Genomic DNA, 25,850 nt, shown 5'->3' with positions numbered 1-25,850 from the left:
AAGTGTTTACAGTGTTTACATTACACTCCTGTTTCAGCCACCATTTAATCAATGCAGGCAAACTAAATCAGTTGTCTCTGTCTCTGCCTGGCCCAACAGATGCAGCTTCTCCCCACCTCCTCTACCAATGAGCCAGTCCAGTCCTGCTCCCAACTGAAGCCCTGTCTCTCCACCCCCTCTACCAATGAGACAGTCCAGCCCTCGTCCCAACTGAAGCCATGGCTTTCCACCCCGTCTACCATTGAGATAGTCCAGTCCTCCTCCCAACTGAAGCCCTGTCTCTCCACCCTCCCTACCAATGAGACAGTCCAGTCCTCCTCCCAACTGAAGCCCTGTCTCTCCATCCCCTCTACCAAAGAGATAGTCCAGTCCTCCTCCCAACTGAAGCCCTGTCTCTCCATCCCCCCTACCAATGAGACAGTCCAGTCCTCGTCCCAACTGAAGCCCTGTCTCTCCATCCCCCCTACCAATGAGACAGTCCAGTCCTCCTCCCAACTGAAGCCCTGTCTCTCCATCCCCCCTACCAATGAGACAGTCCAGTCCTCGTCCCAACTGAAGCCCTGTCTCTCCATCCCCTCTACCAATGAGACAGTCCAGTCCTCCTCCCAACTGAAGCCCTGTCTCTCCACCCCCTCTACCAATGAGACAGTCCAGTCCTCCTCCCAACTGAAGCCCTGTCTCTCCACCCCCCGTACCAATGAGACAGTCCAGTCCTCCTCCCAACTGAAGCCCTGTCTCTCCACCCTCCCTACCAATGAGCCAGTCCAGTCCTCCTCCCAACTGAAGCCCTGTCTCTCCACCCTCCCTACCAATGAGACAGTCCAGTCCTCCTCCCAACTGAAGCCCTGTCTCTCCACCCCCCATACCAATGAGACAGTCCAGTCCTCCTCCCTACTGAAGCCCTGTCTCTCCACCCCCCCTACCAAAGAGACAGTCCAGTCCTGCTCCCAAATGAAGCCCTGTCTCTCCATCCCCTCTACCAATGAGACAGTCCAGTCCTGCTCCCAAATGAAGCCCTGTCTCTCCATCCCCTCTACCAATGAGACAGTCCAGTCCTCCTCCCAACTGAAGCCCTGTCTCTCCACCCCCCATACCAATGAGACAGTCCAGTCCTCCTCCCTACTGAAGCCCTGTCTCTCCACCCCCCCTACCAAAGAGACAGTCCAGTCCTGCTCCCAAATGAAGCCCTGTCTCTCCATCCCCTCTACCAATGAGACAGTCCAGTCCTGCTCGCAAATGAAGCCCTGTCTCTCCATCCCCTCTACCAATGAGACAGTCCAGTCCTGCTCCCAACTGAAGCCCTGTCTCTCCACCCCCTCTACCATTGAGACAGTCCAGTCCTGCTCCCAACTGGAGCAGGAGGAGGTGAGCAGCATTGTGTTGGATGACATGTCAATTGGCATACTTGCAGGGGGTCTGTTGAATTATTATGATTATCGTTGTTGTTGTTGTTGTTGTTAATATGACTATTATTATTGTTATTGTTATCATTATTATGAAAAATATATATATATATTTAAAATCCTTTTCAATTAAAATAATTCAAACACTAATTATTTTTTCCACATAATGATCATTATATGAAACTGAAACAGCCTATAGTCTGTATTGGTTGATTGATTGATTGATTTTATTATGGATAAAGAACAACAACATCCAAGGGATATACATGTAAAAACACTTATTTCCAACATCGTCTCTGAGCCCTATACCACGAATGTTGTATAAGAAGATCCAGGATCTGTCCCTTGATCTGGTTTGTCTAAACCAGATAAGCTCGATTGTAGTTAACTTGTACTACGAACGTCGATTGCCACTCGTTAACTCGAACCAGGTTTTTCTAATCAAGCCGAGAGCTCGTGCACATGAAAATGCCCGTGCACTGGAGCTCGTGCCCGCAAAAGAGGCGTGGTTTTTAACAACTGCCAATCACAATGCAATATGGACTGCTCCAACTCCTACAGCGCCAGACACGTCTATTTCCTCATTGAATGAAACCGCAAATAAAAATCTGCGTTGGATATTATTAGTCTGTTCCTGAATGACTGTCTAAAGTTACCACTTTTATCCACACGAGTAATTTCTTTGAAGAGCGGTTTCTACCTCCACGTAGGCTATCTACAGCAGCTCAATTCACCCTCTCAATAAACTCAAAACCGGCATGTCTTTTGTGGAAGCAATGTGTAATCTATCTCAGTCCAAAATCCGTATGTATAGACCATTTAGGCTCAATGAATAATAATGATCTCATGATGTGTTTAGTCGCACTGATTGAATAATTCCTATAGGCTAATCAATAAAAAAAGAATGATAATAAAATAAAAAAATGCTTCTGAACTGAATCGACACGGTACGTGCGGGCATAGATTTCATTTATAAAAAATAGCCTATTTTGTGGTCACATATATAGGCTATTGTCAGCAGAGTCGCATATCTCCATATTTGATATAATGATGCTGGAAATATGAAGTTCAATCACATCATACAGGCCCAAAAGCAACACAGTTGCAGCTGCAAAATGCAGGAGTAGCCTAGATATATACATCTTAATATGGGATCGCCTGTGTGCAGGTGATCCCATATTAAATTGCTTTGATGTAGTAGGCTATTCTAGCATGTATGACCATTTCAATTCCAACCCAACGTCAGTCTCAGCTCCGTTGCGCACACGGCACCGTGCGCTTTGGAGACGTTTATGTAACCTTTTTATGCCAGTTTAGTGATATTTCTCCACTCACTATTCAGCTGCAATCCATCAGCGGGGTCAAACAACATATCTAGGCTACTTGAGAGCACAAAAATGAATATATAAAAACATATTCCAAAGTGGTAAGTAGAGCTTAATTAAAATGTAGCCTGCAACACATAATGTAATCTGTATAACATAATACGGGCGGACATCAAATTCAAATGCCTCATCCATGTTCTCGAAATCACATAAATATTCAAGCATAACTTACAAAATCATTCAGCTATGCGATCTGTTACCCCAAACACACATGGCAGCTTCCAGGCCCAGCTTCCCCCCCACCACAGCTGACTTCCGGCAAACAATGCAACTCTTGTGAGACTTGAGCGAGATTCTCCTATCTGATAATCTGATCCTGTCAGTGGTCAAAACAAGCTACTTTAGTGCAGTAGGGGCATGTGAGAAAAGTGGCTGCACACTGAAGCGATCTTGGTCAATACTGCACCAGTATCAAAGAATTCTGTTCGCATTACAGTTAGGCTATACATCAAATAAATAAATAAATAAAATATGGTCCAAGTTAGAAAATACCAAAGTTCTCCTTTAAACATTGGTATAGTGCAGTGGTTTTCAAACTTTTTGTACCTGAGGTACATCAAAGGGCAAGACAAAATCTCAAGGCACACCTACTGTATTATATCCATGCAAAATAGCCTCTATAACACGTGATATCACTCGTATCACTCTAAATGTTTTTATTTACTCATGCCAAATACAATTTACCAAACAACTATATTACTCGTGAGTCGTGAAATATTTATGATCAAGATAATTCAGGAACTAATTTGAAACTTAAAATGACTACATCAAAGCAACAACACACTTTTTGTATAGTTTTAGGCTATAATGTATTTGCAATAATAATGTATGGTTGTCACAAAATCCCAAGGCACACCTGGGATTTTGAGCCTTGAGGCAAGCCTCAATGCCAGTGTGCCTACTAGACAGACCATGTGGGAACGACTGGTATCGGGTGTGATGTGATGAGATAGATTTTTAGCTTAAGAAATGTGCTTTGAGTTGAAAATATCGTTTGCTTTTATCAGGGAGCAACAAAGACAACAGATAAAGAGAAGCTGTTGGAAACACTGGATGGTTTGAGTGATGAAGAGTTCAAGAGCTTCAAATGGTTCCTGCAGCAGGATGACATCCTGGAAGGTCTCCCAGTCATCAAAAAGAGCCGACTGGAGAAGGCAGACAGGCAGGACACAGTGGACCTGGTGGTGCAGACCTACAACCAACACTCTCTGGAGGTGACCAAGAAGATTCTGATGAAGATGAAGAGGAATGATCTAGTGCACAGGTTGTCAAACAGCAGCTCAGGACCCAAAGGTAACTCATGAGGAGATGAAAATATAAACCTGTGAAAAACAGAAATGACACAAGTGACTCATACATACGTTCATAATTCAGAGTCAAGAGGTAAAGACAAGACACCTGCTAAGCAGCCACACCACCAGACATAAAGTGACATTTCTGTCCTGTGCATCTCTGTACACGCGTACGGAAACACACTGGCTGCGTTCCGATCGGCTAGTAGTTCCCTGCGAAGTGGACTGCACAGGGTATTCAGCTATATTATTTAACATGGCTGAATACCCTGTGCAGTCCACTTCAAAGGGGAACTACTAGCTGATCGGAACGCAGCCACTGTATCTGGCACCAGAGATTTCTGTCAGTGCACACGCCTCGTAGAAGAACTGTATGTATTTATTGTAGAAGGAGTCTCTTGCGCTTCAGCCCCTCCACGGAGGGAAGTCGGTGCTCTCAGAACAGGACAAAATACTGAAAACAATTCAATGGGCCATTTAAAAAAGACTGAACCCAAAGAGAGGACTGCACCACGGTGTTTTACTTGCATCAGAAACCAACAATAAAGCTGGAGGGCTGATGATATCACACAGAGGAACATACATACTGTAGAGGAGAGGAAGGCTGATGATGTCACACAGGAACATACATACTGTAGAGGAGAGGAAGGCTGATGATGTCACACAGAGGAACATACATAGAGGAGAGGAGGGCTGATGATGTCACACAGAGGAACATACATACTGTAGAGGAGAGGAAGGCTGATGATGTCACACAGAGGAACATACATACTGTAGAGGAGAGGAGGGCTGATGATGTCACACAGAGGAACATACATACTGTAGAGGAGAGGAAGGCTGATGATGTCACACAGAGGAACATACATACTGTAGAGGAGAGGAAGGCTGATGATGTCACACAGAGGAACATACACACTGTAGAGGAGAGGAAGGCTGATGTCACACAGAGGAACATACATAGTGTAGAGGAGAAGAAGGCTGATGATGTCACACAGAGGAACATACATACTGTAGAGGAGAGGAAGGCTGATGATGTCACATAGAGGAACATACACACTGTAGAGGAGAGGAAGGCTGATGATGTCACACAGAGGAACATACACACTGTAGAGGAGAGGAAGGCTGATGATGTCACACAGAGGAACATACATACTGTAGAGGAGAGGAAGGCTGATGATGTCACACAGGAACATACTGTAGAGGAGAGGAAGGCTGATGATGTCACACAGGAACATACATACTGTAGAGGAGAGGAAGGCTGATGATGTCACACAGAGGAACATACATAATGTAGAGGAGAGGAAGGCTGATAATGTCACACAGGAACATACATACAGGAGAGGAAGGCTGATGATGTCACACAGGAACATACATACTGTAGAGGAGAGGAAGGCTGATGATGTCACACAGAGGAACATACACACTGTAGAGGAGAGGAAGGCTGATGATGTCACACAGAGGACCATACATACTGTAGAGGAGAGGAAGGCTGATGATGTCACACAGGAACATACATACTGTAGAGGAGAGGAAGGCTGATGATGTCACATAGAGGAACATACACACTGTAGAGGAGAGGAAGGCTGATGATGTCACACAGAGGACCATACATACTGTAGAGGAGAGGAAGGCTGATGATGTCACACAGGAACATACATACTGTAGAGGAGAGGAAGGCTGATGATGTCACACAGAGGAACATACACACTGTAGAGGAGAGGAAGGCTGATGATGTCACACAGAGGACCATACATACTGTAGAGGAGAGGAAGGCTGATGATGTCACACAGGAACATACATACTGTAGAGGAGAGGAAGGCTGATGATGTCACACAGGAACATACATACTGTAGAGGAGAGGAAGGCTGATGATGTCACACAGATGAACATACATACTGTAGAGGAGAGGAAGGCTGATGATGTCACACAGGAACATACATACTGTAGAGGAGAGGAAGGCTGATGATGTCACATAGAGGAACATACATACTGTAGAGAGGAAGGCTCATGATGTCACACAGAGGAACATACATACTGTAGAGGAGAGGAAGGCTGATGATGTCACACAGAGGAACATACATTACATACTGTAGAGGAGAGGAAGGCTGATGATGTCACACAGAGGAACATACATACTGTAGAGGAGAGGAAGGCTGATGATGTCACACAGAGGAACATACATACTGTAGAGGAGACGAATGCTGATGATGTCACACAGAGGAACATACACACTGTAGAGGAGAGGAAGGCTGATGATGTCACACAGGAACATACACACTGTAGAGGAGAGGAAGGCTGATGATGTCACACAGAGGAACATACATACTGTAGAGGAGAGGAAGGCTGATGATGTCACACAGAGGAACATACATACTGTAGAGGAGAGGAAGGCTGATGATGTCACATAGAGGAACATGCATACTGTAGAGGAGAGGAAGGCTGATGATGTCACACAGAGGAACATACATACTGTAGAGGAGAGGAAGGCTGATGATGTCACACAGGAACATACTGTAGAGGAGAGGAAGGCTGATGATGTCACACAGAGGAACATACATAATGTAGAGGAGAGGAAGGCTGATAATGTCACACAGGAACATACATACAGGAGAGGAAGGCTGATGATGTCACACAGGAACATACATACTGTAGAGGAGAGGAAGGCTGATGATGTCACACAGAGGAACATACACACTGTAGAGGAGAGGAAGGCTGATGATGTCACACAGAGGACCATACATACTGTAGAGGAGAGGAAGGCTGATGATGTCACACAGGAACATACATACTGTAGAGGAGAGGAAGGCTGATGATGTCACATAGAGGAACATACATACTGTAGAGAGGAAGGCTGATGATGTCACACAGAGGAACATACACACTGTAGAGGAGAGGAAGGCTGATGATGTCACATAGAGGAACATACATACTGTAGAGAGGAAGGCTGATGATGTCACATAGAGGGACATACATACTGTAGAGAGGAAGGCTCATGATGTCACACAGAGGAACATACATACTGTAGAGGAGAGGAAGGCTGATGATGTCACACAGAGGAACATACATTACATACTGTAGAGGAGAGGAAGGCTGATGATGTCACACAGAGGAACATACATACTGTAGAGGAGAGGAAGGCTGATGATGTCACACAGAGGAACATACATACTGTAGAGGAGACGAATGCTGATGATGTCACACAGAGGAACATACACACTGTAGAGGAGAGGAAGGCTGATGATGTCACACAGGAACATACACACTGTAGAGGAGAGGAAGGCTGATGATGTCACACAGAGGAACATACATACTGTAGAGGAGAGGAAGGCTGATGATGTCACAAGGAGGAACACACTGTAGAGGAGAGGAAGGCTGATGATGTCACACAGAGGAACATACATACTGTAGAGGAGAGGAAGCTACTGACCTACAGAGAGAGGGAGAGAGAGATAGAGAGGAGGGGGGGAGAGAGAGAGGGAGAGAGATGACAGTTGTTTTTCTTCTTTTATATTTGATTTCCACTGTATTTCATTAAACTCTTGAACAGACAGTATTGCAGCAGTAACATTGGGTAGCATTATGCTCTTAAGACATATTGAGTCATATCAATAGGAATATGAGCCAGAGAGAGAGACAACTCACATTTGTTTCCCTACTTATATCTAGGGCCATATGATTTCTGCAAAACTAAAAATGGACGGAATCCTGGAATTTGGTGATAAAAATGTAATCAACTAAAATATGGAATATTGCAGAATTTTCCATAATTTTGCTGAAATTGATGAAAAGTAGGTCTAATTATCATAATCAAAAGTAGACCTAATCACTGTAGTAACCCAAATGAGTTCATAGTTGTAAAATAAGCCTATCGAGAAATAATTCTGTGTTGGATTGGGGTGTTTTGAGAGAGGGGGGGGGGGGGGGGGGTCGTTGTGTGGGGGGGTGTTGTGTGGGACCCTTAAAGCAGCTACGAGCAAGATTTTCGATTGTTATTAAACAGTCTAAATTTAATATCGATGCCTCACATCTTACCTCTAATAGTAGACGAGACCAATGCCGAGTAGTCTCGCTTGAACCCGGAGTGAATCGGCCAGTGTTGTCTTGATGATTAGTCTGTCTGCGGCCGGGGCAGATCAGGACGTGAAATGAAACGGTTTGCGGCAGCTACTTCGGCCATAACCACAAAATTACTTCCAAACAAACTGTTAGAATATAACGAGAGATGTTCGCGAGAGTATACAAGCCCCTGGATGTAGCGAGCATGGCGTTCTTCTTGTTTATGGTCTGTTGCTAGGCAGAGCGAAACGGTTGAAGGCAGGCAGCTGCCATAAACCGTTTCGTTTCACTTCCTGGTCTATCCGGCCCGCCGGAAGACAGACACAGACTCTATAATCATCAAGAGAGCAATCTCCGATTCACACGGCTTTGGTCTCAGCTACTATCATAGGTAAGATGTGATGCATCAATATTACATTGAGACTGTTTAATAACGATCAAAAATCTTGCTCGTAGCTGCTTTAAGTCACCTCACAAGGTTTTCAGCTGGGGAAACAAGAGGCTGTCTGAGAGAGCCAGGCCCAAGTCATCAGGAAGAAAGAAACATCGACCCTAACCGCTAAATTCTGTCTGTGGTCCTTTCTGTGCTGCACTCCTGCTCCCCTCTCTTTCTCTGTCTGTGGTCCTTTCTCTGTCTGTGGTCCTTTCTCTGTCTGTGGTCCTTTCTGTGCTGCACTCCCTCTCTCTGCCCCCCCCTCTTTCTCTGTCTGTGGTCCTTTCTGTGCTGCACTCCCTCTCTCTGCCCCCCCTCTTTCTCTGTCTGTGGTCCTTTCTGTGCTGCGCTCCCTCTCTCTGCCCCCCCCCTCTTTCTCTGTCTGTGGTCCTTTCTGTGCTGCACTCCCTCTCTCTGCCCCCCGTCTTTCTCTGTCTGTGGTCCTTTCTGTGCTGCACTCCCTCTCTCTGCCCCCCCCCCCCTCTCTTTCTCTGTCTGTGGTCCTGAAGACTACTTCTATCATTGTGAGAACCAACTTGAATTTTAAATCTTGGCCAGTCCTCTGTGAATAAAGTAGATGTTCCTGATGAGGTTACTGTAGAAGCTAGATGTCCGTCATCAAATTATTTCAGCGCTATTCATCATTTCTCTCTCTGTATTTCTGCAGCCAAAGTGACCACCAAATTGGGCCTACCTGCACCTGATTCCAGCATTGGTGAGTGGATTTCTTTTTTGTGAACATTGGAAACTGCACATTGTAGCAGTTGCAGTGTTTTTGAATTTGAAGTTATTTATATATGACAACTCCTGCCTGGAAATTATCTTTTTCTTCAGCTGAATATACTGTATAGGCCTAGACCTGTCAGAAAACCTAGCCTGGTATTGTGTTGTGTCCCTGTACCTATTTTCTGATTACTGTCACTACATGAGGAACAGAAGTATGATATGTCTACAGTCTGAGAAAGATACATTTATCATGTATTTTACTACATGAGGAACACAGAAGTATGGTATGTCTACAGTCTGAGAAAGATACATTTATCATGTATTTTACTACATGAGGAACACAGAAGTATGTTATGTCTACATTCTGAGAAATAGACATTTATCATGTATTTTGAGGAACACAGAAGTATGATATGTCTACAGTCTGAGAAATATACATTAATCATGTATTTTACTACATGAGGAACACAGAAGTATGGTATGTCTACAGTCTGAGAAAGATACATTTATCATGTATTTTACTACATGAGGAATGCAGAAGTATGGTATGTCTACAGTCTGAGAAAGATACATTTATCATGTATTTTACGACATGAGGAATGCAGAAGTATGGTATGTCTACAGTCTGAGAAAGATACATTTATCATGTATTTTGCGACATGAGGAATGCAGAAGTATGGTATGTCTTCAGTCTGAGAAAGATACATTTATCATGTATTTTGCTACATGAGGAACACAGAAGTATGGTATGTCTTCAGTCTGAGAAAGATACATTTATCATGTATTTTACTACATGAAGAATGCAGAAGTATGGTATGTCTTCAGTCTGAGAAAGATACATTTATCATGTATTTTGCTACATGAGGAACACAGAAGTATGGTATGTCTACATTCTGAGAAACATACATTTATCATGTATTTTACTGAGGAACACAGAAGTATGTTATGTCTACATTCTGAGAAATAGACATTTATCATGTATTTTGCTACATGAGGAACACAGAAGTATGATATGTCTACAGTCTGAGAAATATACATTTATCATGTCTTTTACTACATGAGGAACACAGAAGTATGGTATGTCTACAGTCTGAGAAAGATACATTTATCATGTATTTTACTACATGAGGAACACAGAAGTATGATATGTCTACAGTCTGAGAAATATACATTTATCATGTCTTTTACTACATGAGGAACACAGAAGTATGGTATGTCTACAGTCTGAGAAAGATACATTTATCATGTCTTTTACTACATGAGGAACACAGAAGTATGATATGTCTACAGTCTGAGAAATAGACATTTATCATGTATTTTACTACATGAGGAACACAGAAGTATGGTTTGTCTACAGTCTGAGAAATAGACATTCATCATGTCTTCTTCATTTCATGTCTTGCAGCATCAGGACCCCGGCTGGAGCGTCTGGTGGAAGAACCAGCACTTTGGAAGGTAGGTGAAGTAATAGGAAGTGAAAATCAGTTGTGAGGAAGAAAGAAACATCGACCCTAACCCCTAAATTCTGTCTGTGGTCCTTTCTGTGCTGCACTCCCTCTCTCTGTCCCCCCTCTCTTTCTCTGTCTGTGGTACTTTCTGTGCTGCACTTCCTCTCTCTGCCCCCCACCTCTTTCTCTGTCTGTGGTCCTGAAGACTACTTTTATCATTATGAGATCCAACTTGAATTTTAAATCTTGGCCAGTGATAGAGAATGAAGTAGATGTTCCTGATGAGGTTACTGTAGTAAGAAGTCCGTCATCACATTTTTTCAGCGCTATTCAACATTTCTTTCTCTGTATTTCTGCAGCCAAAGCGACCATCAAATTGGGACCTGATTAAGTTAAAGTTGGTGAGTGGATTTCTTTTTTTGTGAACATTGGAAACTGCAGATAGCAGTTGCAGTGTTTTTGGATTTGAAGTTATTTATAATTGACAGCTCCTTCCTGGAAATTATCTTTTTCTTCAGCTGAACATATAGGCCTAGACCTGTCAGAAAACCAAGGCTGGTATTGTGTTGTGTCCCTGTACCTATTTTCTGATTCCTGTCACTACATGAGGAATACAGAAGTATAGTATGTCTACAGTCTGAGAAGTGAGGTTTCATTCCAAATTTCAATCAGAAGGCCGCCATATTCGCATAACCTGATCAGCCCGCGACGTCAGTCAAGTTTAAGTATGACATCAGTTATGACGTCAGTTCATCCTAGTACATATAGCGAGGGTTCTACGTCACCTCCCTCTCTGGCGGATCATAGCAGCAGCTGGCCTCACGGTTGTTCATCATCTCCTCTGAAGCCGTCCTCTGAAGCTGTTGTTTCGCTATTCTATTCTCCCATTCTCCTATCGTTTGCCGCTTCCATCCTGTTCTTAAATCGCCATTAATCAGTGGGTTCACTCAGCATTGACTTTCACTCTCAGCACGTCGGGATTGGGAGATGAGCAGAATGGAAGATTCGGGCAGGAGGAAATAGAGCATTTCCTGGGACGGAGACGAGGATTTTTGACGATGATAGCCTACTCTGTTCCTGCTCGTGGATTTTGGCATTCGTTCGTTTCTGCGGCTGAGAGGCTCTCTACTCAGCCGGGCAGACCCGGGCGCAACGGCCCAGGCTGCGTCTCAGATCGTAACGAGGAGACTCACTGAAGAAGGGCCCAGAGAGGCAGGAGGCGCGTCACTGCGAAGGCCGAGGGAGGACTGAAAAGGAAGCGAGGGCACCCGCGGACATGCAAGGGCCTGCAAGGAAAGGAAACCTTCCAGAGGTCCTTTCGAGTGCAAAGGAAGCAAGCCGCACACCGCCCATCAATTTATTAATATCGCCTCTGTTCGGGTTTGACTTTACAGGCCTGTCAAACAGCAATAAAACACAAAAAACAAGCAGCAAATGTCTTTATGATAGCGCATGAACTCTTCACAATCTCTGCAAGGTTGTATTCCTATAAGTAAAGAAAGATGCTGGCGGGCCTACATTAAATGTCTCCTTGCATCCAATAATGTGAAATTAAATATCTTAACAAAACAAAAAACAAAAAAATCATGCTAAGAATCAGTTCCCTACCCGCGACAAGCCAGACAAGACGAGACGAGACGAGAGGAGACGTGCAGTCAGTCAAACTTTTAAAAGTACAGCCTATTTTCTGAAGACGGTCTATTGACAACGACAACACTTAGGTTATTAAAAGCGACTGCAGCTGGTTGACACGCGGGCATCCAACTCGCATTCAGAACGGTCTTAATAGCCTACTTCTCATCATGGCGATGTTTGCTTTAGCCTACTGTTAAGTGAGGCGCAGAGATAAGAGCGCTACCTGTAGCCTACATCCGAGAACGAAATCCCTTGCTATGTTGCGCGTTGTGAGTTATTTTTTCTTCGAGATGCTGCTCCATAAAGTCGTTAACACAAATAAACGAGAGCTGCTGCTTGTTAAATGGCAAATCAACTGAGGTCATAGTAGGATTTCTTTGCTGAAACGACTGATATTAGTAGGCTAAATTAATGGACATCATAATATGCTTTCAACCATCAGAGGGATGGTGCAATTACTTATATTATCAACGGCCATTAATAACAATAATAATAATACTACTATTAATAAGAATAATATATATACATAATTATCATGATGATAATAAAATAATAATAATAATAAGGTAAATAAATAATAATAATAAAAACAAAAACAGCAACACTCGTATCAGTATGGTTTTAACCTGCGCCGTGTAGGGCTGACGCCTATGTCCCCCCTGTCCATGGTACGTTATGTCAAGCTCAGACCTTGGACTAGCCCTTCTGCCCCCCTGTTCCTCATCGCACCCCGTCATCACATGACGAGATGTTGGTTCATCCAGCACTTCAAGTGGACGCTCCATATAACCTCCCGGCGGAGATCTACTCCAGTCACTCCTTCTGGATCGGCGCGGCTACATCGGCTGCCGCGCAAGGGCTGTCCTCCGCCTCCCTCCAGCAAACAGGTTTCTCGGCCTACATCCGCCAGAGCAGGCGGCCATACCAGCGGCCCAAAGGCCCCTCCTCCCGTAATTGGTGAGCATGGCAATGGACAGTGTCCCAATACCTCAATGTCATAACTTCTCGTTGGTGGTGCCGCAAATGTGGGTTTAAATTTCATAATATAACATCCCCACTGTATAAACCCCTAAGTCATCTCCACTGTACAAACCCCTAAGTCATCCCCACTGTATAAACCCCCTAAGTCATCTCCATTGTATAAACCCTTAAGTCATCTCCACTGTACAAACCCCTAAGTCATCTCCACTGTATACACCCCTTAGCCAGTGAACCTCACTATTTTTTCAGTGAGAGCCGCACTGGCAGGACAAAGTCAAGAGAAGAGCCACTTTTACCGCAAAACACCTCAATTCTGTGTTTTACTGTTTGCACCCTTTTTAATAATCAGAGAGTGTCTAATAATGTGATGAATGAACGAATAAACAAACAATAAGATATAACAGTTTATTTATAATAGCGCAACACAACATTGCACTTTTTTTTAATCAAATGCTTCAATACAGTCAGAACAAATACATCAAAAACAATACAGCCACAAAGTCCTGAATCAATTCTTCTTCAGGACTTGAATCTGTTAATGAGCTGCACTAATGGGCGTATAGCCTCAGCTATTGTTATGGAATTGATTGAGTTGCCTCTTATCTGAAGGCTCTGAGTACAGAGAAGTGAACGCTTTTATTTTGAAGGTAGGAAAGGAAAAATGGTATGTGTGAAGTGACGGCTGTTAGATGCTGGTCGGCGGGAGTGGTTGCACTGTGTGAAACGCTCAGACCGCTGGATTATAAAAGTAAGTAGAGAAAACAGCCATCAGCCATACCGTTTTATACCAATGTAATGTCAAATGCTTTGTGATTCAAAGGTCAGAAAGTCGCCAGATCACTTTTGAGAAATAAAGACGCTAGGTCAAGATGATGCAATATTCCATGTTGAATGAAGTGTGCTGCGAGCCGCCAATCAAAGCTTAATGAGCCGCATGTGGCTCCCGAGCTGCGCAATGAGTAAGGGGGCCCTAAGTCATCTCCACTGTATAAACCCCTAAGTCATCTCCATCGTATAAACCTCTGAGTCATCTCCACTGTATAAACCCCTAAGTCATATCTACCGTGTAAATCCCTTAATCATCTCCACTGTACAAGCCCCGAAGTCATCTCCACTGTATACCCCCTAAGTCATCTCCACCGTGTAAACCCCTAAGTCATCTCCACCGTGTAAACCCCTAAGTCATATCTACCGTGTAAATCCCTAAGTCATCTCCACTGTACAAGCCCCGAAGTCATCTCCACTGTATACCCCCTAAGTCATCTCCACCGTGTAAACCCCTAAGTCATCTCCACCGTGTAAACCCCTAAGTCATCTCCACTGTATAAACCCCTAAGTCATCTCCATCGTATAAACCGTTAAGTCATCTCCACTGTATAAACCCCTAAGTCATCTCCACTGTATAAACCCCTAAGTCATCTCCACTGTATACACCCCTAAGTCATCTCCACTGTATAAACCCTAAGTCATCTCCATCGTATAAACCTCTAAGTCATCTCCACTGTATAAACCCCTAAGTCATATCCACCGTGTAAATCCCTAAGTCATCTCCACTGTACAAGCCCCGAAGTCATCTCCACTATACCCCCTAAGTCATGTCCACCGTGTAAACCCCTAAGTCATCTCCACTGTATAAACTCCTAAGTCATCTCCATCGTATAAACCTCTAAGTCATCTCCACTGTATAAACCCCTAAGTCATCTCCATCGTATAAACCTCTAAGTCATCTCCACTGTATAAACCCATAAGTCATCTCCATCGTATAAACCCCTAAGGCATCACTGTATAAACCCTAAGTCATCTCCACTGTATAAACCCTAAGTCATCTCCATCGTATAAACCTCTAAGTCATCTCCACTGTATAAACCCCTAAGTCATCTCCATCGTATAAACCTCTAAGTAATCTCCACTGTATAAACCCATAAGTCATCTCCATCGTATAAACCCCTAAGGCATCACTGTATAAACCCTAAGTCATCTCCACTGTATAAACCCTAAGTCATCTCCATCGTATAAACCTCTAAGTCATCTCCACTGTATAAACCCCTAAGTCATCTCCATTGTATAAACCTCTAAGTAATCTCCACTGTATAAACGGCTAGTCATCTCCACTGTATAAACCCCTAAGCCATCTCCACTGTATAAACCCCTAAGTCATCTCCATTGTATAAACCCCTAAGTCATCTCCATCGTATAAACCGTTAAGTCATCTCCACTGTATAAACCCCTAAGTCATCTCCACTGTATAAACCCCTAAGTAATCTCCACTGTATAAACCCCTAAGTCATCTCCACTGTATAAACCCTAAGTCATCTCCATCGTATAAACCTCTAAGTCATCTCCACTGTATAAATCCCTAAGTCCTATCCACCGTGTAAATCCCTAAGTCATCTCCACTGTACAAGCCCCGAAGTCATCTCCACTGTATACCCCCTAAGTCATCTCCACCGTGTAAACCCTTAAGTCATCTCCACTGTATAAACCCCTAAGTCATCTCCATCGTATAAACCTCTAAGTCATCTCCACTGTATAAACCCCTAAGTCATCTCCATCGTATAAACCTTTAAGTCATCTCCACTGTATAAACCCCTAAGTCATCTCCATCGTATAAACCCCTAAGTCATCACTGTATAAACCCTAAGTCATCTCCACTGTATAAACCCCTAAGTCATCTCCACTGTATAAACCCCTAAGTCATCTCCACTGTATAAACCCTAAGTCATCTCCGTCGTATAAACCTCTAAGTCATCTCCACTGTATAAACCCCTAAGTCATCTCCATCGTATAAACCTCTAAGTCATGTCCACTGTATAAACCTCTAAGTCATATCGACTGTATAAGCCCCTAAGTCATCTCCACTGTATAAACCCCTGAGCCATCTCCACTGTATAAACCCCTAAGTCATCTCCATTGTTTAAACCCCTAAGTCATCTCCACTGTATAAACCCCTAAGTCATCTTCACCGTATAAACCCTAAGTCATCTCCACTGTAGAAACCCTAATCTCCACAGTGTAAACCCCTAAGTCATCTCCACTGTAGAACCCCTAAGTCATCTCCACTGTAGAAACCCTAATCTCCACAGTGTAAACCCCTAAGTCATCTCCACTGTAGAACCCTTAAGTAATCTCCATTGTCTAAACCCTCAAGTCACCTCCACCGTATAAACCCCTAAGTCATCTTCACCATATAAACCCTCAAGTCACCTCCACCGTATAAACCCTTTTGGGGGGATTCGGATTCGGATTCCTCACCGTACAAACCCTTCGGATCTCCATTGCATAAACCCGGTTTCGCACTGTATAAACGCCTAAGTCATCTCCACTGTATAAAGCCCTAAGTCATCTCCACTGTATAAACCCCAGCCTAAGCCATCTCCGCTGTATAAAGCCCTAAGTCACCTCCATTGTATAAACCCCTCCCCTAAGTCATCCAAGTCTGGAAAAAGCCAAGTTAAGTCACGAAGTCACCAAGGATGAAGGCCAGGCCAAGTTAAGCGCCAGCCGTGAGTTGCTGTAAGACGCCATAAGTCACTAAAGCTTGTTTTATACTCGCCATGCCGTGAAGGGCGCGGGGCTGGAGCGAGGGGCGCGAGCCTCAAATGACGTCAAGGTGTTGGGCGTGGTTTGGCGCTACCTCCGTAGGACGCCCACCGCGGACCTGCAGATTTTTATCGCAGCGCGACCTCCGCACAGCTTTTCTCCAAACATGGATGCTTTCGAAGCACGTCTCGCTGAACCTCTACGACACTTCCCAAAGGGACCACAAGGACCAGCAAATGCTACAGAACTTGTGGAGAGAAATCACTAGCACACTGGGAGAAGTGGACACTTTTTGTAAGAAAAAGTGGGAAAACGCTAGAGACCGCTTTGTTAAAGCAAAAAAAGCTCAGGTGAAGAAGAGTGGAGATCCCGGTGGCATAAAAACAATTCCTCCTATTCTTGTGGAGCTGGGATGGCTGTCAACATAGATCAAACATCGTATTACCGAAAATAATTTTGATTTGGAGGTAAGCAATATTACACAAATGTAAGCAACAGTAAAGAATGTTTTATTATTTGGTTTTATTTTATTTATTTAGCCTTTATTTAAACAGGTAAAATCACATTGAGACCGAAGTCTCATTTACAAGTGTGACCTGTTCATACAGCAGCTCATACAACAGTTACACATGTAAAGACAACAACAGTACAATCAACCGTCAAACCATAATAAGTTAAAAACAACATGAAACATAAAGTGCTGAAAGGGGGGGTAGAGAACAAATTTAGCCTTGAGAGCAGGAGCAGATCAAGGAAGCTCTCTCCAAATTACTCAACAATAATTTAAAACTTGCCAGGGGGATCAAACTGGACAGCTTCAGACTAGGTGTACCAGGTGGAGGGGGATCAAACTGGACAGCTTCAGACTCTGCTGTAGCGTGTTCCAGGTGGAGGGGGCAGAGTAAGAGAATGCCTTTTTTCCACGCTCAGTACGAACTGAGGGGATGGAATAGGTGATGAAGTTTTGAATGCGTAAGCTATAGTTGGATGGACTGTTTGCAGAGTAGATAGACAGATAAGTAAGTGGGAAGCAGACCAAGGATGGATTTATAAATGAAAGTATACCAGTGCACAGTTCTGCGCATGGAGAGGGATGACCAGTTGACTAAAGAATACAGCAAGCAGTGATGTGTAAGGGGTTTACAGCCAGTAATAAATCTCAGCGCACCATGCATCCAGCAGATGGAGACATTTAGCAGATGCATTCATGTACAGAACATCACCATAATCCAAAAGCGGCAAGAAGGTGGCAGCAACCAGTCGTCTCCTTGCATTGAGGGAGAAACAAGATTTGTTCCTAAAAAATAAGCCCAATTTCAACTTTAACTTCCTTGCCAGCAAATCAATATGAAGTTTAAAAGAAAGGGCATCATCAATTAAAATGCCAAAATATTTATAAGAACCCACAAGCTCAATAGGGGTACCCTGCATTGACAAAATGGAGGGGAGAACAGCTGGCACCCTCTTAAAAGAAAATAACTTGGCTTTTGTTTTATCTGCATTTAACACCAATTTGAGATGATACAGGTGTGACTGTAAGACATCAAAAGCAGACTGTAAGCATTCAAAAGCAAGGGCACCAGTGTTCGCACAACAATGCAGAATGGTATCATCCGCGTAAAGATGAACAGAGGCATTTATATTACGACCTACATCGTTTATATAAATGATAAAGAGGGTTGGCCCTAGCACGGAGCCCTGTGGCACGCCACTTGTGACATCAAGGACACTGGAGGAGAGATCACCAAATTGAACACATTGTCTATGGTTTGAGAGGTAATTTACAAACCAACCAATGGCTTGAGTAGACAGACCTATATCTAATTGTCCAAAGAGTCAGTGACTGATAGTCACGACTGGTGAGCACTCTCAAAAAAGTTTCAAAAGCTACAGTGCAAGGCGCAAACAATATACAGAAGGACAAAAAAGCCAGCACTCAAAATAAATCCTTTTGGGGTTTTTTAATACCTTCAAAGCAGCAGTTCAGGCAATGGACGTTTCGGCACAAGCCTTCCTCAGCATTGAGCATTCACAATGCTGAGGAAGGCTTGTGCCGAAACGTCCATTGCCTGAACTGCTGCTTTGAAGGTATTAAAAAACCCCAAAAGGATTTATTTTGAGTGCTGGCTTTTTTGTCCTTCTAGACCTATATCTAACAAACGCTGGCATAAGGTATGGTCAACGGCAGGGCCGCCGCACCCTATACGCAGAGTACGCAGACTGCGTAGGGCATCATGTGACTGAGAGCACCAAAAAAAAAAAAAATGTTGGTGCCCTCAGTCAGGCCACTCACTGAACAGCAGGCCAGGCGCCGCCTACTGGTTTACTAGTGGTTTTATTACTTTATTCAGGGTTAAAGTTTGTGCATCTCATTGTAAAATTGGACTCGGCCCAAATTGGGCTTCAAACGGCCCAAATTGGGCTTCAAACGGCCCAAATCTGGCTTCAACTGGTCCAAATCTGGCTTCAACTGGCCCAAATCTGGCTTCACACGACCCAAATCGGGCTTCAAACGGCCCAAATCTGGCTTCAAACAGCCCAAATCTGGCTTCAAACGGCCCAAATTGGGCTTCAAACAGCCCAAACTGGGCTTCAAGCCCAAATTTTTCGGTGCCACCCTTCGGATGCCGGCACGCACGTCGGCCCGTATCGGCCTGGCCTGCTTGGTATCTAATGCCCGGCCTCAATTATGATCCCAGTCCGCCCCTGCTTGCATGTACAGTTTAACAATCACTTGTTTGCTGACATGTACAGTAATTCTAACAATTGTTTGTTTGCCACATGTAATGTAATGTGAGATACACTAGTATCGTTCATAATTAATGATTTTGCAGTCTTTCGTTTGACAGTTATTGAAAGTTTTGCGGGGGGGGGGGGGCACCACAAAACAATTACGCTTAGGGCACCCAAATGGCCAGCAGCGGCCCTGGTCAACGGTGTCAAACGCTCAATAAAAAGAGCGGGCGGCACAATGATTTTTCTTGTCCAAAGCCTCCACAATGTCATTTACAACTTTAGCAGCAGCAGTCACTGTGCTATGGTGCTTCCTAAAGCCAGATTGAAGAGGAGATAAAATGTCATTTAAACAAAGGAATTCCGTTAATTTACTAGCCTTTCAAGGACCTTGGCTAGGATAGAGAGCTTTGAAATGGGTCTGTAATTATTTAAAATTTGTGGATCACCGCCTTTCAAAAGTGGGAGCACAAAGGCAGTTTTCCAGACCTCCGGAATTACATTATTAAAGATAGACAAATTAAAAATATGTGTTATAGGACATAGCTCGGCTGTATCTCGGCTGTGTCTATTGCACATATGTTGTATTGTATTGCCACAAAGACCACACAACACACCTACTACTTCCTGCTTTACCACCGCAAAACTTCCAAATATTATCATATCCACCACTTGAAATTAGTATAATGAGTGCCATTATATCAGTAATACTCAGTAATACTCAGTAATAACACCACTCATAACACAAGCATGGCCTAGCAGTTTCAATTCATTTTATGTGTTTATTAGGTTTGTCTCTGTTCTACAATGTAGCTGGCAGGGTCCTCCTGTCTTTCCATTTTCCTGTGGTGTTTATCGGGCGGCTTATAATTTCACGTTTCTTTATTAAAGGGATGGAGTCGAGGGTCTTCATCACAGTCATCATGCAGCTCCTCACCTCCTCTCAGCTTGTCTCCTGCAAGCAGTCCATCGCCTGACAGCCAGGTTGCCTCCACTGCCCTCGCCAGCATTGCACCTGCCCACGCCTGCTGTGTGCCTCCCGCTGCCCTGGCCAGCACTGCACCTCCCCAGGCCTGCACTGCGACTCCCGCCCTCGGGCAAGCGAGACCGCGGCAAGAAAGAGAGTTGGAAGAGAGGGCGAAAGGAGAGACTCCTGAATCTCGCTTCACTGGTGTCCTCACAGACCTGCTGGAGCGTGTCCACCCCTCTCAGAGGCTGATCACACAACAAAAACTCTACCAAGTGGTGCACGAGGATGCTGTAGACTTCCCAATGCATCTCCCCAGGCCTGCACTGCAACTCCCGCCCTCGGGGAAGCAAGACCACGGCAAGGAAAAGAGTTGGAAGAGAGGGCGAAAGGAGACCCCTGAATCTCGCTTCACAGGTGTCCTCACGGACCTGCTAGAGCGTGTCCACCCCTCTCAGAGGCTGATCACACAACAAAAACTCTACCAAGTGGTGCACGAGGATGCTCTAGACCAGGGGCACTCAATTAAAATTCATAGAGGTCCAGTTAGAGAAAATGTCCTCAAGCAAAGGTCCGGAACATTGTAACGTACAGTAGCTTGCGTTATGATTCAGTGCCATTGAACTTAGGCTACTTCAATGATTGCAGTAGTCTAATGGTACAATGTCTGTATGTAGTCAACGACTGACTGTTAAATCAAAATAAACATCAACAATGTTTATTTAGTTTTCATATTTAACTGGATTAATTATAAATAACTAGCCTACACTAATAATAAATACATGTTCTTTTCTTATTTCAAGTAAAATAATGGCTGCATTTAAAATAACATACAACAGAGTGCTTTGGGAAAATGTGCATCTTAAAAGTGTTTTAATTTTAGAAAGAAAATCTTCTTTTCTTCCCTTAACTCCACCTTTTCTCTTGAGAGAAGTGAGCTCCCTATCTATCTATCTATCTATCTATCTGTCTCAGCGTCTGTCTCTATCTATCTGCCTGTCTGCCTGTCTGTCTGTCTATCGATCGTTCGCAATGCAAACGTCACATGCCGTTGGGCAGTGAATGTGTGAGTGTGCCCTCAGTCTGGATTTGAGTGTGTTTGCTCGTGTGGCGCTTTCATAGACAGGTTAGGATCGCATCGCACTTCACATCTCCAGCAGGGCTGCTGTTCACCTAACTGTTTGTTTTTGATTTGAGGTGTGATGAAAAAGCGGATCAAATTCTTCCAGCCAAATTCCCTCCATCCTCTGGAGCTAGTTGAAGTTTGTTGTGTTTCGCATTTCGAAAGCCAATCATCCTCTGACAAATTAATACCCAGTTCTAGTTCCCATTTCGATTGAACATATAGTGAATTATTCCCATTTCGGTTATGCAAGCTTCTGTATAATCTAGAAACAATTTTAGCGGTGTATATGCTCCCATAAATACTTCAATCACTTAATTTCCTTCAGCTGAAATCTGTTTCTTAATTTCTGTATCAAAGAAGTGTCTTAGCTGAAAATATCTGAGCAGGTCCCCGTTTTCTAAATCAAATTCTGTTTTACATTTCTCAAAAGGTTTAAACTTGTGACCCTCCAATAGTGTACAAACGGCTGTTATACCTCTTTCCCTCCACCTTGCAAAGGTGTTATCCAATACTCCAGGTCTGAAACTGGGGGACTGGGATGGCCAGATCAATAGTTTACTATCTTTGGCCAAATTATATATTTTTAACCACTTCTTTCCATATTGCCAATGAGTTTTCTAGAATGGTGTTGTCTCCCTTTAAAATTGCACAGTCCTTTCCCCCTAGTGATGCCTGAGGTTGAGCTTGTTCCAGACTCATCTCAATATCCTTCCATCTAGCCCGGTAGGTCGGAGAGCACCAACAGACGATATATCTCAATTGAGCAGCATAATAATATTCCCTAATGTTTGGTAATGCCAGGCCTCCTCTCTCTTTACCAATCTGAAGTGTATTGAATTTCACCCTGCCCTGGGCCTGGCACCTGCCCATATAACCCGTGATATCTGTTTATCCCACGTTACGAACTGAGGGTCTGGGATCTTAACTGGTAATGATAGGAAGAGGTAACAGCCTTGGCAACACGTTCATTTTGATCACCTCTATTCTAGAACTAAAATCTAGAATAAGCGTAGACCATTTTAACCAATCCTTCTTTAACTTATTATTAATTATATTATAATTTGACTCGTAAATTTTGTTCTTATCATGGGTAATTAGCACCCCAAGATACTTTATTGAATCAGCCTCCTTTTGGCCTGATATTCTGTATTTTCTGTGCTCTAGGGGTCTGACCTATATTGAGTGTAATATAGCTGTATATACGTGATGTTTGTGTAAACATGTTATTTTGTCAAATTGTATTTTCTAAATGTAACTTCTTCCGGGATCATGTGACATGTCACATGACCTGGGGGGGGACACGCCCACAGGTTAGATGTTGTTTTCCAGCTTGGATAGGTGACATGACCACGCCAGAGACGGGGATTTAATCAGGAGACTGACTCTCACCTGAGAGTGAGCAGAGGGGAGACGCTGATTGAGAACTGAAAAGGCAGTCAGTCTATGGCTGCGGTGTTGCTGCTGGAGCGTTTCTCTCATTGATACGGCTGGTGACTCTCTGGGACGAGGGAGACGTTCGCAGCTGGTTAGGGCTGCCGACGCTGAAGACAGCTAGAGAGGGGGAAGTTATCCCAGTGTCGCTGTAAGAGGGGAGGTCAGCTGCCTCCTGTACTAGTTAGTCAGGGCTGGGGCTGTAGGAGTGTCAACTGGCCGCCGCTCTCCAGCCGATCCTCAGCAGCGGTACACTGCCGTATGCTGTCCACAAACTTTCCTGAGTCATCACTGACTTTGTCCAGCGCCGCCGACGAAGCCGTGATTGAGTAGCCTATTACCATATATATGTTTTATGTCTGTGTTTGGGTCCTGTCTTTGTTTATTTGTTAGCTTATAGGTTTTAGATAATATAGTGACTTTTGTATTGCCCTTCGGTTTCCTGTGTGGGATCATTACAGCCTCTTTGACATTGGACAGGCTCACAACATATGTTGTTGTGTTTCTGACTTGGATTGTGGTTGTTTCCACAATCTTTCCAAATCCTTACTACTGTACTGTACAGCCACCCTAGTGATGTCATCAAGGAGCGCAATAGTTGGCAAAAAGGTGAAATGTTCATCTTTCTAGCAAATCTAGGTAAATTTCAGACTTGAAAGCAGTGTGTCCTGTCTTCTCTGAGGTGACATGCAAATTAACTAGATTCATATGATCAAATGTTTCCTGTCCTCTTTAAGAGTCAAATGCTTAACAGTATTATTAAAAATGAATAACATATTTGGGATAATCAAACCTTCAGCAGGTGTGACTGACAGACCCCTCCCACCCACCAGTTTTCAGTTATTTAGGGTTTTGCTCCCTGTTGATACTAAGAAGTGATTGATATTTCATTCATATCATTTATTAGATAAATATGCTTTGTTGAAAGTGTAGAATGTAGTTTCTACATGGATCTCCCGTTTCAAGTGAATGCCTGTGACAGCCTGCTATTAAAAATCGATGGTTAAAAAAGTAACTAATACTCTGAGTAGTTTTTTAGAAGAGTACTTTTTACTTTTACTTAAGTATATCTTTAACACCAGTACTTTTACTTGTAATTGAGTAATATTTCAGTAAGGTAACAGTACTTCTACTTGAGTACAAACTTTCAGTACTTCTTCCACCACTGCTGGCCACGGGTATTTAAACATAGCGTCCTGTCTATGTCTTCATGTCTGAGGAAGAGCGTGTGCTCGAAACGTCACTCTGTTTTGCTTTATGGCTAAATAAAAGGTAAATGGGAGCTCGATCAGTGTGCGGACCTTCTCTCTTTTTACAGTTTATAATCAACATTCAATATAGATATAGGGCGATAGGACTCACAATGCTCTTTATTCTTCCCATCCTTTGGTAGGACCGAGATCCTCCATCCTCTTTCCATGATGGAGGAGCCTCAGCTTTGTCAAGTGTCCAGTTAAAAGAGTTCAACATAGCTGGAGCGAGGTCCTCTTTAAAGTTTTTATACCATTCATTTGGAAAGCCATCGCTCCCCGGGCTTTTATTGGCTTTCAGCCTTCCAATCGCAGAGTCCAATTCTTCTTTTGTTATGGGAGCGGTTAAAGCTTCATTTTGCACCTCTCCTATGGACGGGAGGTCTAATGTTAGCAAAAATTGTCTAATACTATCTTCACTTTCCAACTCAGGTTGCGAGTATAAATTCTCGTAATATTCTTTGAAGATTTTTTGAATCTTTTCTGGCTCATAGGTAATTTTATTTCCTGAGGGATCTCTAATTTTATGTATTGAGTTTCTAATTTGTTGATTTCTGAGGCGTTTTGCTAGGATTTTCGTTGTCTTCGGCCCTGCTTCATAGAATGTCTGTTTTATTTCTTTCTCTATTTCATCCTTCCCCATAACATCTATGCTTCCTTACTCCTTTTAACTGCTCTACCAATGCTTCGTCTCCCTCTTTTGGACATCGTCTCTCTAATTCTCTCAAATTTCTCTGTAACTCCTCATATCTTAATTTCCTGAGCTTATTCCGCTCTTGATATTAATTTCCCTCTCATTACTGCTTTAACCGTATCCCACACAAAGATTGGGTTCACTTGACCATTGTCATTAACTTTAATACAGTCAGTGATTTATTTTTGGATCTGTGTCACCACATTTTTATTGTTTAGGATGCCAACGTTCAATCTCCATAGTGCATTCCTTTGCTTATCATTCAAATGTATAGTCAGATCAATTATATTGCGATCGGATATATCTTCTGTTCCTATTGAGCAGTCCATCACCCTATGCCTATCTCCAGTGTTCATCAAAAAGAAATCCAATCTAGAGTGCACCTGATGTGATGCTGAGTAATGAGTGAAATCTTTAACTCCTACATGTATGTTCCTCCAAACATCGAACAAGCCAGACTCCTTGATTAGAATATTAACATCTTTAGACCTCTGTGACTTATGTTTACTTGTACTTGTGGTATCTTGGGAATAGTTTAAGATTGTGTTCCAATCTCCAGCACATACTAAAATCCCCTCAGATGGTATTACGTCGAAGAGGAGTTTAAAGAACTTTCTGTCACTCTCAGGAGGGGTGTACACATGAATTCAAGTGAGCAGAGCATTATCTATCTTCCCTGTAATGATCATATATCTGCCTTCCTTATTTCTCCTTTAACAATTCAAAATTAACGGAATTATGAATCAGAGT

The 25,850-nt window shown here is 43.4% G+C and overlaps 1 protein-coding gene across 1 annotated transcript; it reads left to right on the top strand.

Annotated features, from left to right (window-relative positions):
• Window positions 1-984: 984 nt before the first annotated feature.
• Window positions 985-24,752, top strand: LOC310775985 (uncharacterized protein). Its single transcript, XM_083636114.1, has 6 exons — window positions 985-1,365; window positions 3,796-4,081; window positions 9,237-9,284; window positions 10,701-10,750; window positions 11,103-11,144; window positions 20,524-24,752. Exons 1-6 carry the CDS (start codon window positions 1,009-1,011, stop codon window positions 21,184-21,186), a joined length of 1,446 nt encoding a protein of 481 aa, XP_083492240.1. The 5' UTR covers window positions 985-1,008; the 3' UTR covers window positions 21,187-24,752.
• Window positions 24,753-25,850: the final 1,098 nt, after the last annotated feature.

The sequence above is a fragment of the Poromitra crassiceps genome (assembly GCF_964638095.1).
Source record: "Poromitra crassiceps genome assembly, chromosome: 4".
NCBI lineage: Eukaryota > Metazoa > Chordata > Actinopteri > Beryciformes > Melamphaidae > Poromitra > Poromitra crassiceps.
The sequence above is the reverse complement of the archived record's forward strand: the minus strand, read 5'-3'. Positions and strand labels throughout refer to the sequence as shown.